General features: G+C 46.6%; 1 protein-coding gene and 2 long non-coding RNA genes across 4 annotated transcripts; 2 read left to right on the top strand and 1 right to left on the bottom strand.

The window, feature by feature from the left end:
• Positions 1–866: 866 nt before the first annotated feature.
• Positions 867–18,099, top strand: LOC115193487 (actin-related protein 2-A-like). The gene is made up of 9 exons (XM_029752172.1): positions 867–998; positions 2,441–2,551; positions 6,462–6,677; positions 7,760–7,832; positions 8,611–8,747; positions 10,794–10,943; positions 13,832–13,977; positions 15,064–15,196; positions 15,594–18,099. The coding sequence occupies exons 1-9, from the start codon at positions 951–953 to the stop codon at positions 15,762–15,764; spliced, it is 1,185 nt and encodes a 394-aa protein (XP_029608032.1). The 5' UTR covers positions 867–950; the 3' UTR covers positions 15,765–18,099.
• LOC115193489 (uncharacterized) lies at positions 10,985–11,986 on the top strand. Of its 2 annotated transcripts, XR_003878186.1 has the most exons (3): positions 10,985–11,095; positions 11,132–11,347; positions 11,484–11,986. It is a non-coding gene; the product is annotated as an uncharacterized LOC115193489 (long non-coding RNA). The 2 variants fall into 2 exon arrangements; XR_003878185.1 differs by having other exon boundaries at positions 10,985–11,347.
• LOC115193488 (uncharacterized) lies at positions 17,998–18,898 on the bottom strand. Its single transcript, XR_003878184.1, has 2 exons — positions 18,212–18,898; positions 17,998–18,169 (listed from the first exon to the last, which is right to left on the bottom strand). It is a non-coding gene; the product is annotated as an uncharacterized LOC115193488 (long non-coding RNA).
• Between the last annotated feature and the right edge of the window lie 94 nt (positions 18,899–18,992).

Below are 18,992 nucleotides of genomic sequence, written 5' to 3'. Positions count from 1 at the left end.
CAAGTGATTCCACAATTGAACGTGAGTATGTCATAAATCTCTTTATTTTATTAGGAAAATCTTTCATCCACAAATCAAAATTTATGAAGAAAAAGCCCCTTTTCTTAATTTTTTTATCTGATTTGGAACAGTACGTAGAATCTTTAAAACGTATACAAAACAATATGTCAAAAAAATGTATTCGATATATGTCTGTATTTGATTTGATATAATAGTTTTTTTTATTTTTCTCTAATTTCTTTGGATTCCCTCTGGCTGTTATGTTATGTTATGTTTATGTTTTGCATGTTACTGTTTTTTACAACAAGTTAAATAAAGATTTGTGCAACAAAAAAAAACAAAAAATAAATAAATAAAATAAAATAAAACAAAATAAAAAAAATGTCAAATAAAGAGCTTTTTTTTGTCTTAAAGGGGCAGTGTTGTATTTTGAGACAGGATTGAATGGGCAGAGGGTAGCATAATTTGTTTGATTCATTCAATAATGGTATGGGAATAATAATGCATTTTATTTTGTTTTGTGGTTTCCTACATTAAACAACACAACATTTTCAGTCACCTTGTCTGAAGGTCAAGCCCTGCATTTTTTTTTCAAAAGTCTCATGGAATGTAGGCATTGAACACAACACATTGGCTGATGCTGTAGGCTGTATGATAGAACAGCTATTAAAATGTTATGGGATGCATTTTCTCCATTGTTTTTTTATGGTAGGCCACTCTGGTAGGTCTACATTATGATCAAATAGCCACAGGAGACTACTTGGCCTCTGGATTTGATACTTATTTTGTTATGTGGCATTTCTAGGAAGGAAAGAAGGATGAATGCCATCGGAAAGTATTCGAACACCCCGCCCCACCTCCGGAAGATGCCAAGACAGCCAGGGTGGTGACTTCCGTCTTGCTGAAGAAAGTTGTGCTGGGGAGGTTTGCTGGCTCCTGGGTTTTGCAAAATGGATAGCCAGGGAAGGAAAGTGGTGGTTTGTGACAATGGAACCGGGGTAAGTTTATGAGTTGAAAGCTGCATATGCCAGAGTTCTATTAATGCTGTATTTTTCCAAGGCAGAATGGCAGGAGAACATTTTTCTCTGAAACAGGAAGTGGATGATGTGTTGCTAGCGCTCTAACGTTAGCTAGTTAAGTCGGTGGGTAACGCTAGGCAGGAATGTCTGTCCGTTTTTACAATTATCTACCGCTGGCTAGCTATGTTGTCATCTTCCAATACATTCAATGAAAATCAATTTCACGGTGCAAAAATGAAATCGGCATGTTAGCTGGGTCAAACGATCTAATAGGTTTGAGCTTTCGTGTTAGTTAGCTGGCTAGCTAGTCTAGTTAGGTCGGCTAACTAGCGTTAACTAACTACATTTTCACTCAATGTTGATGTCGACAGGTTTTGAATGTTTTGTAAATTCACATTTTGTTTCTACTTGTCCCTATGCCTCACGTTATAACGACATAATTAGTTAAGCTAGTTAACGTTAACCATAACCCATGCCTGTGTGTTAATAACTAGCTGGCAACACCCGGTAGGATATCTAATATGTTTTTATGGAACGCTATAAAATAGTTGCATCTGGAAAATATCGTCAGGGCAGCGCTCCTCCTGATAACTGTTTCTAGGGATTCTGAGGTCCCTCCGTCATTTAGGACCTAGGTAGTAAAAATTGCTTACAGTACTCAGATCCTTCAAATCTGGACACACCAAAGGGGTCTCTTAGTGGTTGTTTTTGGACTGGACGTCTGACTCTCAGCAGTTTGAAGCGATTCTGGCATAGTGTGTATGCAGCTAAAAAGTGCTCACTGTGAAGGGCTGAAGAAATTAGTCAAGCGGAAGTGAGACTAGTTTCTTAACCACAGCTATGATTCCAAGATACACACACTGCACACATTCACTGTTAGGCTAGAGCTTGTGACCCTTACTCAAGCCTACTGAAGCGAATGTCACAAATGTTATCAGTAATTGCTTTCTGATGCCCGAAGAAGTGTGGACTATAATTTTGCCATAACTTAATCTCTCGTTACTTCTGGGTAACTGAGAGTAGTCATAATAACTAGGCTATTTTGCTTTGGGGAGTCAAATAAAGCCTTTTGTCTTTCACGTTTGCCTCATCTCTCCACATCCTCTCCACCCGTCCTCACTCTCTCTTCCTCCTTTCTTTTAATTCAAACCAGTCCAATACAAACAATATTTATTGACATGGAAGGAACAGACCAGTGTTGCCAGGGCAATATACAGTGTTAATATATATATTTCTGAATATATTATCTCTTTCTTGCTCTCTCTGTATCTTTATTTTGAATCCCCGTCCCCGCAGCAGGCCTTTTGGTAGGCCGACATTGTATATAAGAATTTGTTCTTAACTGACTTGCCTAGTAAAATATTTTAACTAAAGAAAATATATAAATATCTTTCACATATCTCTCTCTGTCTCTCCCTCAGTTTGTGAAGTGTGGCTATGCAGGCTCCAACTTCCCAGAGCACATCTTCCCTGCCTTGGTGGGCAGGCCAATCATTCGCTCCACAGCCAAAGTGGGAAACATTGAGATTAAGGTAATACTACTACGCTCCCCTCTCCTGTGCAACACTCCAACGTTGGTACAAAAGTTACCCCGACACAACTACCCTATTCCTGGACCAAGAAGCATGGACTAGGCTTAATCTAATCTGTCTGTCATACTGGCTCCCTGAGTCTAGTAACACCTATTTTAAAATGACATCCCTTCCTCTCTCTTCGTTTTACTGTCTGACTCTCTACTTTATGCTCCACCTCCATCACCTGTCATCACATGATGAAGTAGAATATTCAGAAGATGGTAAGTGGTGTGAATTCGTGGCTGGTGTGTGCAGGCCCATGCCCTCCCTGGTTGCCTGACAGGGAGAGAGAGTGATGCTGTGTTTTTTACTACATATATTACATTTTACATTTTAGTCATTTAGCAGACGCTCTTATCCAGAGCGACTTACAGTAGTGAATGCATACATTTCAATTCATTTCATACATTTTTTTTTCTCGTACTGGCCCCCCGTGGGAATCGAACCCACAACCCTGGCGTTGCAAACACCATTGCAAACACCATGCTCTACCAACTGAGCCACAGGGAAGTGTGGCTATGCAGGCTCCAACATAACTACTACATTTGGAGTGCCTTTTTTGTTGTTGTTTTCTATGTTTAATTTGTCTCTATTGTCTCTAATTTGTGTTTTATTTGGCTAAATAGTTGGCTAATTATAACATTTTAAGTACTTCTGTGGAGAAAAATGAATTCCTAATGACTAGGCAGACAGAAATCTAGCGATTTTTAAGAGTCCACTCATTTCACTGTTTTGCTGTTCCTGTTTTTCATCTCAAGTTAGTTTAGCAGAAGGAACTTGAATGCTACATGGCCTGTGTCTCAAATGACATCCTATTCCATATATAGGGTAAGCATACCTATTATGCCCACTTCCAGCTTTGGATTCAAATATATAATAAAAAACTAGCTTTATAATAAACTTTTTCCGCTGTTTATGTTTCAGCCATTTAATCTGGTTGTTATGTCAAAACAAATTTTATTCTTAGCCAATCAGATGTTTTATTATTAAGTTATTGACAGTTGTGTTGTGGCCAATTTCAAAGCGGAAGAAAAACTTTGGTGTTGAGTCAACCCTCAGATAACAAATTGTTCAGACATTTTTTGGTACCTCAGATAAGTGATCATACTTTCATGTAACATTAAGAAATGAATGTGCCTACATGCACATGCAATGGTGGAAAAAGTACTAAATTGTCATACTTGAGTAGAAGTAAATATACCTTAATAGAAAATGGCTCAAGTCACCTAGTAAAATACTACTTGAGTAAATAAATATACTTAAGTATTAAATGTTATTGCTAAAATATACTTAAGTATTAAAAGTAAAAGTATAAATCATTTCAAATCAGCAATGACTATAAACATTCTACCACAACAAAAAAATTTATTTTGGGGAAGCATATTAGATTGTGAGTTGGGACATATAGATTTTGTATGTGAACTACTTCTAAGACCCATACATTCAGCTGTTCCCAACTCACTTCACTCGCGCTAGAGGGATGCTGTCCCGGCTGGTGCTAGCTCATGTGCAGATCAAACCGCTGGTGCTAGCTCATGAGCAGGTCAAACCTCTGGTGCTAGCTCATGTGCAGATCAAACCGCTGGTGCTAGCTCATGAGCAGGTCAAACCTCTGGTGCTAGCTCGTGCAGATCAAACCGCTGGTGCTAGCTCATGTGCAGATCAAACCCCTGGTGCTAGCTCATGTGCAGATCAAACCGCTGGTGCTAGCTCATGTGCAGATCAAACCGCTGGTGCTAGCTCATGTGCAGATCAAACCGCTGGTGCTAGCTCATGTGCTGATCAAACCCCTGGTGCTAGCTCATGTGCAGATCAAACCGCTGGTGCTAGCTCATGTGCAGATCAAACCGCTGGTGCTAGCTCATGTGCAGATCAAACTGCTGGTGCTAGCTCATGTGCTGGTGCTAGCTCATGTGCAGATCAAATCCCTGGTGCTAGCTCATGTGCAGATCAAACCGCTGGTGCTAGCTCATGTGCAGATCAAACCGCTGGTGCTAGCTCATGTGCAGATCAAATCCCTGGTGCTAGCTCATGTGCAGATCAAACCGCTGGTGCTAGCTCATGTGCAGATCAAACCGCTGGTGCTAGCTCATGTGCTGGTGCTAGCTCATGTGCAGATCAAACCCCTGGTGCTAGCTCATGTGCAGATCAAACCGCTGGTGCTAGCTCATGTGCAGATCAAACCCCTGGTGCTAGCTCATGTGCAGATCAAATCCCTGGTGCTAGCTCATGTGCAGATCAAACCGCTGGTGCTAGCTCATGTGCAGATCAAACCGCTGGTGCTAGCTCATGTGCAGATCAAACCGCTGGTGCTAGCTCATGTGCAGATCAAACCGCTGGAACGGTGATTTAAGGTGTTTACATGTTCTAATAATTTGAAAGATTTCTCAGAAAACAAGGTGTTTTAATTAGCATATGCTTACTTTGATTTTGAAACACATGGGGATAGTGTTGATATCCCTAATAATCAATGAACATGAGCATAACTGTCTTTTGTCGTCATTTAAGTTGATTACAACACAAAAACTACAGTTATGCATATTGTGCATCTAACCCTGGTGCCTTTACCAAGATTAGAAACCTCTGTACTCTCTCCAAGATGTTTGGAGTGGACAGGTAGTGATTGATGCACAGAGAGAAGAAGAAGATCACTATTGGGCGACTACTGGTGCATTTTTGGCTGGGGTCATTGTCATATTGTGATTCTGTTTTATGGTCCCCCACCTGTACCTTTTGTAATACAACAGTAGAGAGAGATTTTAAACTACAACAGTAGAGAGAGATTTTAAACTGTCTTAAGATATGGTGTAGGAAGACAAGTTGAACTTATTAACAACAATAGCAGTACAGCAAATGTGAATCAGCTTTCAGAGAATGAATTGAAAGTTGTGTGTTTGATGTTGTTTTCATGGCTGTTGATCTGCAGAACAGACAGGATGGAAGCAGCAGGTCTTCATTGAAAACACATGGCACTGCCAGATGGGGGCTCCTTCAGTGCCAAAACACACACTGTATCAACTGTTTCTCTAACCTGGTCCTAGATCTGTTTGTCCCAAACCATTGACCATAGCAGTTGGCACAAGTCAAGACATTACAAACAGATCTGGGACCAGGCTACGGTTTCGACACTTATTGTGTCAAGTAGCTTCCGTAGGCACAGTTTTCTAGTCTGCACTGATGACAGTCAGGCTCAGTGTATGCCAGTGAAATAGGAAACATTGTACTGTGTGACTAACACTTGGCTAACCTATCATGTAGTGATTCCCAATGCTGGGTTTGCATGTAACTGCCTGAGCCTTGCTCAAATGAGACTGAATCTGAACTTGACATGCATGCAGATTTTCAGGCAAACCTCCCATTGACGTCAATGAATGATCCATGTAAGTTACTTGCACGTTTCTCAAGTTTAGGATTGTGCCCATTGTGAAATTCGACAAAAGAGTGCGCTGTTCAGATAAGGAACAGGTTTTAAGAGTGAATGCATGGAAACATGCTGTATTGAAGAATGCATGCTGGGTAATTGCTGACGGATGTGACTGGTCTCTTTTGAGCGCTGCGTATGTGTATATCCCATTACTGTGTCTCGTTAGGCCATCATGGAGGCAGTGTTGACATGCCCCTCTGTTACTGCTGGGTCTGGTGAAAGGTGACAGCTTAGTTGTACTAACTGTCTGATTTCTCCAGGGTCGTATTCATAAGGCCCTCCACCGATCGAACCCAAACTATCCCACGGAGAACAACACCTGAACTTGTCCAATAAGAAAAACGCTTGTTTTTGTTTACTGTTGCAAAATGCTTTGTTACGTCGTGTGCTAATGAACACGACCCAGGGGTGTCTATCTGACCTTAAACCCCTTAACGTCTATAGGACCTGATGGTGGGCGACGAGGCCAGCGAGCTGCGCTCCATGCTAGAGGTCAACTACCCCATGGAGAACGGCATCGTGAGGAACTGGGACGACATGAAGCATCTGTGGGACTACACCTTCGGGCCTGAGAAGCTCAACATCGACTCCAGGAACTGCAAGATCCTGCTCACCGAGCCGCCCATGAACCCCACCAAGAACCGAGAGAAGATCATCGAGGTGTGTATGTCGGAGGGGGGTGTGTGGAGCAAGTTGACTCCAAGTGCATAGCACCAGCTAGCTACCACTCTGACCTCATTACCGTATGAGAACTAATGTAGGAACATCTGTGTGAGGGTCAGTGGGTTCAGCATTAACAGAGCTGTGATGGTCAGTGGGTTCAGCATTAACAGAGCTCTAAAGCTGTGTGAGGGTCAGTGGGTTCAGCATTTACAGAGCTCTAAAGCTGTGTGAGGGTCAGTGGGTTCAGCATTAACAGAGCTCTAAAGCTGTGTGAGCGTCAGTGTGTTCAGCATTAACAGGGCTCTAAAGCTGTGTGAGGGTCGGTGGGTTCAGCATTAACAGAGCTCTAAAGCTGTGTGAGGGTCAGTGGGTTCAGCATTAACAGAGCTCTAAAGCTGTGTGAGGGTCGGTGGGTTCAGCATTAACAGAGCTGTGTGAGGGTCAGTGGGTTCAGCATTAGAGCTCTAAAGCTGTGTGAGGGTCAGTGGGTTCAGCATTAGAGCTCTAAAGCTGTGTGAGGGTCAGTGGGTTACAGCTTTAGAGCTCTGTTAATGCTGGTGAGGGTCAGTGGGTTCAGCATTAACAGGGCTCTAAAGCTGTGTGATGGTCAGTGGGTTCAGCATTAACAGAGCTCTAAAGCTGTGTGAGGGTCGGTGGGTTCAGCATTAACAGGGCTCTAAAGCTGTGTGAGGGTCAGAGGGTTCATCATTAACAGGGCTCTAAAGCTGTGTGAGGGTCAGTGGGTTCAGCATTAACAGAGCTGTGTGAGGGTCGGTGGGTTCAGCATTAACAGGGCTCTAAAGCTGTGTGAGGGTCAGTGGGTTCAGCATTAACAGAGCTCTAAAGCTGTGTGAGGGTCAGTGGGTTCAGCATTAACAGAGCTGTGTGAGGGTCGGTGGGTTCAGCATTAACAGGGCTCTAAAGCTGTGTGAGGGTCAGTGGGTTCAGCATTAACAGAGCTCTAAAGCTGTGTGAGGGTCAGTGTGTTCAGCATTAACAGGGCTCTAAAGCTGTGTGAGGGTCGGTGGGTTCAGCATTAACAGAGCTCTGTTTTAAAGTTGTCTCTCTGTCTCTGGTAGGTGATGTTTGAGACGTATCAGTTCTCAGGGGTCTACATTGCTATCCAGGCTGTGCTGACGCTCTACGCCCAAGGTACTAGACTAGAGGAACACACAGCCTCTTCAACTCTCTCTGGTTCACTTTAGGTCCCAACTCAACACAGCTTACTCCCTCCCATTCAGGGGGTTTGTGTTAATTATGTTATTCTGTGTGTGTGTGACCTCTGTGTGTGTGACCTCTGTGTGTGTGTGTGTGTGTGTGTGTGTGTCTGACCTCTGTGTGTGTGTGTCTGACCTCTGTGTGTGTGTGTGTGTGTGTGTGTGTGTCTGACCTCTGTGTGTGTGTGTGTGTGTGTGTGTGTGTGTGTGTGTGTGTGTGTGTGTGTGTGTGTCTGACCTCTGTGTGTGTGTGTCTGACCTCTGTGTGTGTGTGTCTGACCTCTGTGTGTGTGTGTGTGTCTGACCTCTGTGTTTGTGTGTGTGTGTCTGACCTCTGTGTGTGTGTGTGTGTGTCTGACCTCTGTGTGTGTGTCTGACCTGTGTGTGTGTCTGACCTCTGTGTGTGTGTGTGTGTGTCTGACCTCTGTGTGTGTCTGACCTCTGTGTGTGTGTCTGACCTCTGTGTGTGTGTGTGTGTGTGTGTGTGTGTGTGTGTCTGACCTCTGTCTGTGCGTGTGTGTGTTTGACCTCTGTGTGTGTGTTTGACCTCTGTGTGTGTGTCTGACCTCTCTGTGTGTGTCTGACCTCTGTGTGTGTCTGACCTCTGTGTGTGTGTGTGTGTGTGTGTGTGTGTGTGTGTGTGTGTCTGACCTCTCTGTGTGTGTCTGACCTCTCTGTGTGTGTCTGACCTCTCTGTGTGTGTCTGACCTCAGGCCTGCTGACAGGTGTTGTGGTGGACTCTGGGGACGGTGTGACACACATCTGTCCGGTGTACGAGGGCTTCAGCTTGCCCCATCTGACACGACGCCTGGACATCGCTGGAAGGGACATAACCCGCTACCTCATTAAGGTACCTCTGACCCCTGGATCTCATACACATTGATTGCCCCCTCATTCACTGTTTTGGTGAAATGGAGTACAACTCTGGACAGAAGAGAATGAAACGCGGCAGGTTAGGAGAATGAAACGCGGCAGGTTAGGAGAATGAAACGCGGCAGGTTAGGAGAATGAAACGCGGCAGGTTAGGAGAATGAAACGCGGCAGGTTAGGAGAATGAAACGCGGCAGGTTAGGAGAATGAAACGCGGCAGGTTAGGAGAATGAAACGCGGCAGGTTAGGAGAATGAAACGCGGCAGGTTAGGAGAATTGGGTTATGTTTGTCCCCGATGCGACTGGACCATGCAGCTTGGTCTGTAGTGGTACTCCATCCAGCTACGGTCCTCATTCACTGTGTTCCAGTTCTCTGTCCTGTGGAAAAGGACTTGCGGCAGGTAGCCTAGTGGTTAGAGCGTTGGGCCAGTAACCAGCAGGTAGCCTAGTGGTTAGAGCGTTGGGCCAGTAACCAGCAGGTAGCCTAGTGGTTAGAGAGTTGGGCCAGTAACCAGCAGGTAGCCTAGTGGTTAGAGAGTTGGACCAGTAACCAGCAGGTAGCCTAGTGGTTAGAGCGTTGGACCAGTAACCAGCAGGTAGCCTAGTAGTTAGAGCGTTGGGCCAGTAACCAGCAGGTAGCCTAGTGGTTAGAGAGTTGGGCCAGTAACCAGCAGGTAGCCTAGTGGTTAGAGTGTTGGACCAGTAACCAGCAGGTAGCCTAGTGGTTAGAGCGTTGGACTAGTAACCAGCAGGTAGCCTAGTGGGTAGAGTGTTGGGCCAGTAACCAGCAGGAAGCCTAGTGGTTAGAGCGTTGGGCCAGTAACCAGCAGGTAGCCTAGTGGTTAGAGCGTTGGACCAGTAACCAGCAGGTAGCCTAGTGGTTAGAGCGTTGGACCAGTAACCAGCAGGTAGCCTAGTGGTTAGAGCATTGGACCAGTAACCAGCAGGTAGCCTAGTGGTTAGAGTGTTGGGCCAGTAACCAGCAGGTAGCCTAGTGGTTAGAGCGTTGGACCAGTAACCAGCAGGTAGCCTAGTGGTTAGAGCGTTGGGCCAGTAACCAGCAGGTAGCCTAGTGGTTAGAGCGTTGGGCCAGTAACCAGCAGGTAGCCTAGTGGTTAGAGCGTTGGACCGGTAACCAGCAGGTAGCCTAGTGGTTAGAACGTTGGGCCAGTAACCAGCAGGTAGCCTAGTGGTTAGAGCGTTGGGACCAGTAACCAGCAGGTAGCCTAGTGGTTAGAGCGTTGGGCCAGTATCCAGCAGGTGGCCTAGTGGTTAGAGCGTTGGGCCAGTAACCAGCAGGTAGCCTAGTGGTTAGAGCGTTGGGCCAGTAACCAGCAGGTAGCCTAGTGGTTAGTGTTGGCCAGTAACCAGCAGGTAGCCTAGTGGTTAGTGTTGGCCAGTAACCAGCAGGTAGCCTAGTGGGTAGTGTTGGGCCAGTAACCAGCAGGTAGCCTAGTGGTTAGTGTTGGGCCAGTAACCAGCAGGTAGCCTAGTGGTTAGAGCGTTGGACCAGTAACCAGCAGGTAGCCTAGTGGTTAGTGTTGGGCCAGTAACCGAAAGGTTGCTGGATCGAATCCCCGAGCTAACAGGGTAAAAATCTGTAATTCTGTCCCTGAACAAGGCAGTTTAACCCACTGTTCCCCGGGTGCCAAAGATGTGGATGTTGATTAAGGCAGCCCCCCCTGCACCTCTCTGATTCAGAGGGGTTGGGTTAAATGACTCCTGCACCTCTGATTCAGAGGGGTTGGGTTAAATGACTCCTGCACCTCTGATTCAGAGGGGTTGGGTTAAATGACTCCTGCACCTCTCTGATTCAGAGGGGTTGGGTTAAATGACTCCTGCACCTCTCTGATTCAGAGGGGTTGGGTTAAATGACTCCTGCACCTCTCTGATTCAGAGGGGTTGGGTTAAATGACTCCTGCACCTCTGATTCAGAGGGGTTGGGTTAAATGTGGAAGACACATTTCAGTTGTACAACTGACTAGGTATCCCCCTTTCCCTAATAAGCACGGCTTCTCATCTCCAGCTGCTGTTGCTGAGGGGCTATGCGTTCAACCACTCTGCAGACTTTGAGACGGTGCGTATGATGAAGGAGAAGCTGTGCTACGTGGGTTACAACATCGAACAGGAGCAGAAACTGGCTCTGGAGACCACTGTGCTGGTCGAGTCCTACCAGGTCAGTACCACTGTCCTACCAGGTCAGGCCTACCAGGTCAGGCCTACCAGGTCAGTACCACTGTCCTACCAGGTCAGTACCACTGTCCTACCAGGTTAGTCCTACCAGGTCAGTACTACTGTCCTACCATGTCAGTACCACTGTCCTACCAGGTCAGTACCACTGTCCTACCAGGTCAGTCCTACCAGGTCAGTCCTACCAGATCAGTACCACTGTCCTACCAGGTCAGTCCTACCAGGTCAGTACCACTGTCCTACCAGGTCAGTCCTACCAGGTCAGTACCACTGTCCTACCAGGTCAGTCCTACCAGATCAGTACCACTGTCCTACCAGGTCAGTCCTACCAGGTCAGTACCACTGTCCTACCAGGTCAGTCCTACCAGGTCAGTACCACTGTCCTACCAGGTCAGTCCTACCAGGTCAGTACCACTGTCCTACCAGGTCAGTCCTACCAGGTCAGAACCACTGTCCTACCAGGTCAGAACCACTGTCCTACCAGGTCAGTCCTACCAGGTTAGTCCTACCAGGTCAGTCCTACCAGGTCAGTACCACTGTCCTACCAGGTCAGTCCTACCAGGTCAGTCCTACCAGGTCAGTACCACTGTCTTACCAGGTCAGTCCTACCAGGTCAGTAACCTCTGCTGGTTGAGTCCTGCACGGTCAGTGTAAATAAACCCCTAGTGACCAATTCAAACTTTTGGACCACATTTTTGGACCGTAAATAACAGTTGAGTATAAATAGCATTTAGCAGCTTTTTTGTTGTTGTCTGGAGCTTCAGTCTAAAATAACATATTTATGGTGCATAGAACCCCCCAATGACCCCCAAAGGAAGTATTTTATCCCCTCAAAAGTAGCACAAAATGACAGAATATACCACCACACGACTCTGAGTAGCTGATGAGTAACAGAATATACCACCACACGACTCTGAGTAGCTGATGAGTAACAGAATATACCACCACACGACTCTGAGTAGCTGATGAGTAACAGAATATACCACCACACGACTCTGAGTAGCTGATGAGTAACAGAATATACCACCACACGACTCTGAGTAGCTGATGAGGAACAGAATATACCACCACACGACTCTGAGTAGCTGATGAGTAACAGAATATACCACCACACGATGAGTAACAGAATATACCACCACACGACTCTGAGTAGCTGATGAGTAACAGAATATACCACCACACGACTCTGAGTAACAGAATATACCACCACACGACTCTGAGCAGCTGATGAGTAACAGAATATACCACCACACGACTCTGAGTAGCTGATGAGTAACAGAATATACCACCACACGACTCTGAGTAGCTGATGAGGAACAGAATATACCACCACACGACTCTGAGTAGCTGATGAGGAACAGAATATACCACCACACGACTCTGAGTAGCTGATGAGGAACAGAATATACCACCACACGACTCTGAGTAGCTGATGAGTAACAGAATATACCACCACACCACACGACTCTGAGTAGCTGATGAGTAACAGAATATACCACCACACGACTCTGAGTAGCTGATGAGTAACAGAATATACCACCACACCACACGACTCTGAGTAGCTGATGAGTAACAGAATATACCACCACACCACACGACTCTGAGTAGCTGATGAGTAACAGAATATACCACCACACGACTCTGAGCAGCTGATGAGTAACAGAATATACCACCACACCACACGACTCTGAGTAGCTGATGAGTAACAGAATATACTACCACACGAGGCTAAACACTGGCTTGGTCTCTGTATGTTAATGTCGTTGGAGCTTCAGAGGAACCATTTACATTTAAGTCATTTAGCAGACGCTCTTATCCAGAGCGACTTACAAATTGGTGCATTCACCTTATGATATCCAGTGGAACAACCACTTTACAATAGTGCATCTAAATCTTTCGGGGGGGGGGGGGGGGGGGGTAGAAGGATTACTTTATCCTATCCCAGGTATTCCTTAAAGAGGTGGGGTTTCAGGTGTCTCCGGAAGGTGGTGATTGACTCCGCTGTCCTGGCATCGTGAGGGAGCTTTTTCCACCATTGGGGTGCCAGAGCAGCGAACAGTTTTGACTGGGCTGAGCGGGAGCTGTGCTTCCTCAGAGGTAGGGAGGCGAGCAGGCCAGAGGTGGATGAACGCAGTGCCCTTGTTTGGGTGTAGGGGCTGATCAGAGCCTGAAGGTACGGAGGTGCCGTTCCCCTCACAGCTCCGTAGGCAAGCACCATGGTCTTGTAGCGCCAGGAAGTGCTGAGCAGCTTCCAGAGAGCGTGTGGGTGGAATATTCCTCCATGATCTTGCTTTTCTTTCATAAGAAGGGAACGCATTAAAAAACACAAACGCAACTTAAGTGTGTGTGTAGCGTGTGTGTGTAAGACAAGGTCGGTAGTGTGTCTGTGGGGGCGTGTGACATCATATCCTGTGTGGCCACAGGGCAGCGGTGGCTGGGCAGCTCTCTACTTCCTCCCACGGGCTGAGCTGAATAGAGCCTTTACACCTACACACACACACACACACACACGCTACACACACACACGCTACAAAGACACACACAATGCTTAAAATACAGATTAACACGGTTTACAGTAAATGCACACACACTCACCACCACACGTGATCATCAACAAGACACTACTACATATTCACCACACGTAAGCCTGAACACCATATCCACACCACCCTCTGACTTTCTATCCCTCCCCTCTCTCCCTCCCTCTCTCCCTCCCTCCCTCCCCTCTCCCTCCCTCCCTCCCTCCCCTCTCTCTCCCTCCCTCCCCTCCCTCCCTCCCTCCCCTCCCTCCCTCCCCTCTCTCCCTCCCTCCCCTCTCTCCCTCCCTCCCCTCTCTCCCTCCCCTCCCTCCCTCCCTCCCCTCCCTCCCTCCAGCTCCCAGATGGCAGGGTGATCAAGGTGGGAGGGGAGCGTTTCGAGGCTCCAGAGGCTTTGTTCCAGCCCCATCTCATCAACGTAGAGGGAGTAGGGGTGGCAGAGCTGCTCTTCAACACTATCCATGCAGCAGACATCGACACCAGGTAACTAACACACACACAGACCGACAATATACACAGACACACACAGACCGACAATACACACACATACACACACAGACTGACAATACACACACACACACACACACACACACACACACACACACACACACACACACAGAGACCGACAATACACATTTCTTTTTTTATCGTCACCGTTTTAATCTCCCCCTCTCTCTCTCTGCCTTCCCCCTCTCTCTCTCTCTGCCTTCCCCCTCTCTCTCTCTCTGCCTTCCCCCTCTCTCTCTCTCTGCCTTCCCCCCCTCTCTCTCTCTGCCTTCCCCCCTCTCTCTCTCTGCCTTCCCCCCTCTCTCTCTCTGCCTTCCCCCCTCTCTCTCTCTGCCTTCCCCCCTCTCTCTCTCTGCCTTCCCCCCTCTCTCTCTCTGCCTTCCCCCCTCTCTCTCTCTGCCTTCCCCCCTCTCTCTCTCTGCCTCCCCCCTCTCTCTCTGCCTCCCCCCTCTCTCTCTGCCTCCCCCCTCTCTCTCTGCCCCCACCCCTCTCTCTCTGCCTCCCACCCCTCTCTCTCTGCCTCCCACCCCTCTCTCTCTGCCTCCCACCCCTCTCTCTCTGCCTCCCTCCCCTCTCTCTGCCCCTCTCTCTGCCTCCCCCCTCTCTCTCTGCCTCCCCCCTCTCTCTCTGCCCCCACCCCTCTCTCTCTGCCCCCACCCCTCTCTCTCTGCCCCCACCCCTCTCTCTCTCTGCCCCCACCCCTCTCTCTCTCTGCCCCCACCCCTCTCTCTCTCTGCCCCCACCCCTCTCTCTCTCTGCCCCCCCCCCCTTTCTCTCTCTGCCTCCCCCCCTTTCTCTCTGCCTCCCCCCCTTTCTCTCTGCCTCCCCCCCTTTCTCTCTGCCTCCCCCCCTTTCTCTCTGCCTCCCCCCCTTTCTCTCTGCCTCCCCCCCTTTCTCTCTGCCTCCCCCCCTTTCTCTCTGCCTCCCCCCCTTTCTCTCTGCCTCCCCCCCTCTCTCTCTGCCTCCACCCCTCTCTCTCTGCCTCCACCCCTCTCTCTCTGCCCCCCCCCTCTCTCTCTCTGCCTCCCCCCCTTTCTCTCTGCCTCCCCCCATCTCTCTCAGGTCTGAGTTCTATAAACACATAGTGTTGTCGGGTGGTTCCACCATGTATCCAGGTCTTCCATCTCGACTAGAGAGAGAGCTCAAACAGCTCTACCTGGAACGCGTGCTTAAAGGTGACGTGGACAAACTCTCGGTGAGAACAACTCTTTTCAAATATCTTTGTTTTATTTCACTTTTATTAATAAATGTAAGTCAATAACAGATTGTTATTCGCAATGATGACCTGTCTAAGGGACAACTGGTCCCTAATGGACCTGAAGGGTGGGAGGAAGGATGTATGTTGAAAAGTATTGGGACAGGGCCCACTTCCTCAACATGGTGCAGTGTTGTAGTTAACCCACTAGGTGGAGACAGAAGAAATATCTCTTAAGTAGTCAGCTCATAGTACACAACAGAAGTAGAACATATAATCGCTGCTCTACAAATCACCTTGCATCCTGAATTACTAGGCATTATATGATGATTTATCCATCCTGTGCCAAACTCCTCCCCTCGAACATAATGCTGAATTGCCCCGCCCCCCTCTGTAGAAATTTAAGATCCGCATCGAGGACCCGCCGCGACGTAAGCACATGGTGTTCCTGGGTGGGGCCGTGCTGGCAGACATCATGAAGGACAAAGATAACTTCTGGCTGACCAGGGAGGAGTACCAGGAGAAAGGTGTCAGGGTGCTGGAGAAACTGGGGGTCACTGTCAGATAAAGACCTCCACAATGTTAAAGACCACACACACACACACACACAATCAAACATATAAATATCCATATATTCACACAAACACTGAAGGGTCATCATAGAGAAGTACCTAGAATGGTGAATGTGTAAAACACACAGACACACACGGTTTCCTCCCCCATGGCAGACTAGATCTCTATTTATCCATCTTCCTCCTCTATACAACAGAATCACAGCATCACCGTAGGGAGTGATGAGGCCACTCCTCCAGCCCTCCTCCAGCCCTCCTCCTCTCCTCCTCTCCTCTGATGGCCTAGTGTAGTTTAGCTCAGGGTTGGTAGTAGAGTTCACGGTGGATATCAAGTCTCCTGAAGAAAGAAATGCACATTTTCACAACACGGTGAAAGCAATATGATGGAAAGTTAGTCAAGGAGTCTATTTCCACACTATGCTATTTTTTTCATAGTGCAGATCAGGGTTGAGGTCAATTTCAGTTTAGATTTTTTTTTTTTAAGAAAGTAAAAACAGACGAGGAGAGGAGAACAACGTTAGACTATTGAGACCCACCCCTAGAACAGTTAAACCTCTCGTCTCCTTACCAATCACTTCAAACTTCCCTGTCCTCTTCATAAAGGAGTCGCTAGAAGCTGTCCCTAATCGCTGATGCAGGGTCAGATGTTATCATAAAGGAGTCGCTAGAAGCTGTCCCTAATCGCTGATGCAGGGTCAGATGTTATCATAAAGGAGTTGCTAGAAGCTGTCCCTAATCGCTGATGCAGGGTCAGATGTTATCATAAAGGAGTTGCTAGAAGCTGTCCCTAATCGCTGATGCAGGGTCAGATGTTATCATAAAGGAGTCGCTAGACGCTGTCCCTAATCGCTGATGCAGGGTCAGATGTTATCATAAAGGAGTTGCTAGAAGCTGTCCCTAATCGCTGATGCAGGGTCAGATGTTATCATAAAGGAGTAGCTAGAAGCTGTCCCTAATTGCTGATGCAGGGTCAGATGTTATCTCATTTCCCAAATGGTTAAAGGGATAGTGTGAGATTTTGGCAATTAAGACTTTTTTCTACTTACCCAGAGTCAGATGAACTTGTGGACACCAAAACAGGCTGAACTTTCAGGCAGCCTTTTCAAACAGCTCTTACACTAAAAGGGCATTATCATAATTTTAACAATTTCACAGTATTATTCCAACCTCAGTGTGGAAATGGATATATAAAAAAACAAGTAAATCACTTTTGTTTGACTGCACTGGTCCTTTAAGGTCCGGGTACGGTTAGGGTTGACTGATCCTGTATCTGTGGTTATTTAGAGGCAACCTACCATAAGCTTTCTAGGACGTCACAATCAGGATGTTTCTGAAACAGGCTTGGCCAGTCCAGTATATACACAGACCATTATTCATTGAGGACTGATCATGTTTTTATATGGTATTTTGTTTTGTATATCATGATTTATTCATTTCTCTTTTTGGGAGAGGGATGTCTTGATTCTTCTGTTGGATGTATACAGATCCTCTTTACCTTCATTTTGTGTATTTTTTTTTTTTTACATTTTCTTTTTTGTGGTGCACGACCGTTTGAAAATGGACTATATGTCATGAAAATTCCTCCTTGTTTTTAATGAAGAATTGATGATGATGAGGATAATGAAGATGATTATAAGGGACATGACCTCTGACCTTAGTGACGGTAGTGGGGTTCAAAGGTCGGGGGTTCAGGAGTGGGGTTGCGTGAGGGTCATGATATTAAAACATGTCTCAATCCGAAAGTTGTACTATTAGGTCTGCTCCAGTCGAGCAGCACACAACAACCAATGGTTATATGCCACGTCATCGACTTCACAGTCGGGTATCAGATTGCTACATCCTATGGTAACTGTTCCCCAGACACAGATTTGTCCTGGACTAAACATTCTCGATGGAGATTTTTCATTGGAATACATTTTGAATCCAGTAGCAGGCTTAATCAGTCCGGTTAACTGGACCTAGGTGTGGTTAGCTGATATGTTAAACACCTCTCCAGCCGTTGAGGTCTGGCAGGCCACTGAAGTGTAATCAGCTTGGAACATGTCCTCTGAGACGGAGTAAAAAGCTGCTATTTAAGTTCACTAGTCCGGCTCTCACCATCACAACATGTATATTGGAGGCACTTCTCCCCCCCCCTCCCCCCAAGCCTAATATAATATTTGTTGTTTTCATAAATGTTCTATCCAGTGCCAAGAGCAGTGATTGTTATCTGGATCTTTCATGTTTTTATTTGACGTTTCTGTCCTCTGTCTTTTTTGTTTTTATGTTCTTATTGTTCATAGTGTAACTGCCTAATGTCGCTGATTTAAATAAAGTAAAGTGATTTCTAAGGAAGTTTTTGTTGTGTGGCTCTTTCTTCTGAAGGACAAAACAGACCGAATGGTTAACAGCAGAGAGTGACCTTCCCATCTCCTCTGACCACAGAACATCAGACATAATTCACCTTCCCATCTCCTCTGACCACAGAACATCAGACATAATTCACCTTCCCATCTCCTCTGACCACAGAACATCAGACATAATTCACCTTCCCATCTCCTCTGACCACAGAACATCAGACATAATTCACCTTCCCATCTCCTCTGACCACAGAACATCAGACATAATTCACCTTCCCATCTCCTCTGACCACAGAACATCAGACATAATTCACCTTCCCATCTCCTCTGACCACAGAACATCAGACATAATCCACCTTCCCATCTCCTCTGACCACAGAACATCAGACATAATTCACCTTCCCATCTCCTCTGACCACAGAACATCAGACATAATTCACCTTCCCATCTCCTCTGACCACAGAACATCAGACATAATTCACCTTCCCATCTCCTCTGACCACAGAACATCAGACATAATTCACCTTCCCATCTCCTCTGACCACAGAACATCAGACATAATTCACCTTCCCATCTCCTCTGACCACAGAACATCAGACATAATTCACCTTCCCATCTCCTCTGACCACAGAACATCAGACATAATTCACCTTCCCATCTCCTCTGACCACAGAACATCAGACATAATTCACCTTCCCATCTCCTCTGACCACAGAACATCAGACATAATTCACCTTCCCATCTCCTCTGACCACAGAACATCAGACATAATTCTGTTCATTCTCCAAAGGAGAGTGAGAGAAGAGGGTGAGGCATCTATATTATTAAAAAGAAGCCACTTAAGACTTGAGGTGGACCCAGAGATCTCAAAATGGTGTCCAAAGT

Source organism: Salmo trutta, chromosome 5 (genome assembly GCF_901001165.1).
Source record: "Salmo trutta chromosome 5, fSalTru1.1, whole genome shotgun sequence".
NCBI classification, from domain to species: domain Eukaryota; kingdom Metazoa; phylum Chordata; class Actinopteri; order Salmoniformes; family Salmonidae; genus Salmo; species Salmo trutta.
The sequence above is the reverse complement of the archived record's forward strand: the minus strand, read 5'-3'. Positions and strand labels throughout refer to the sequence as shown.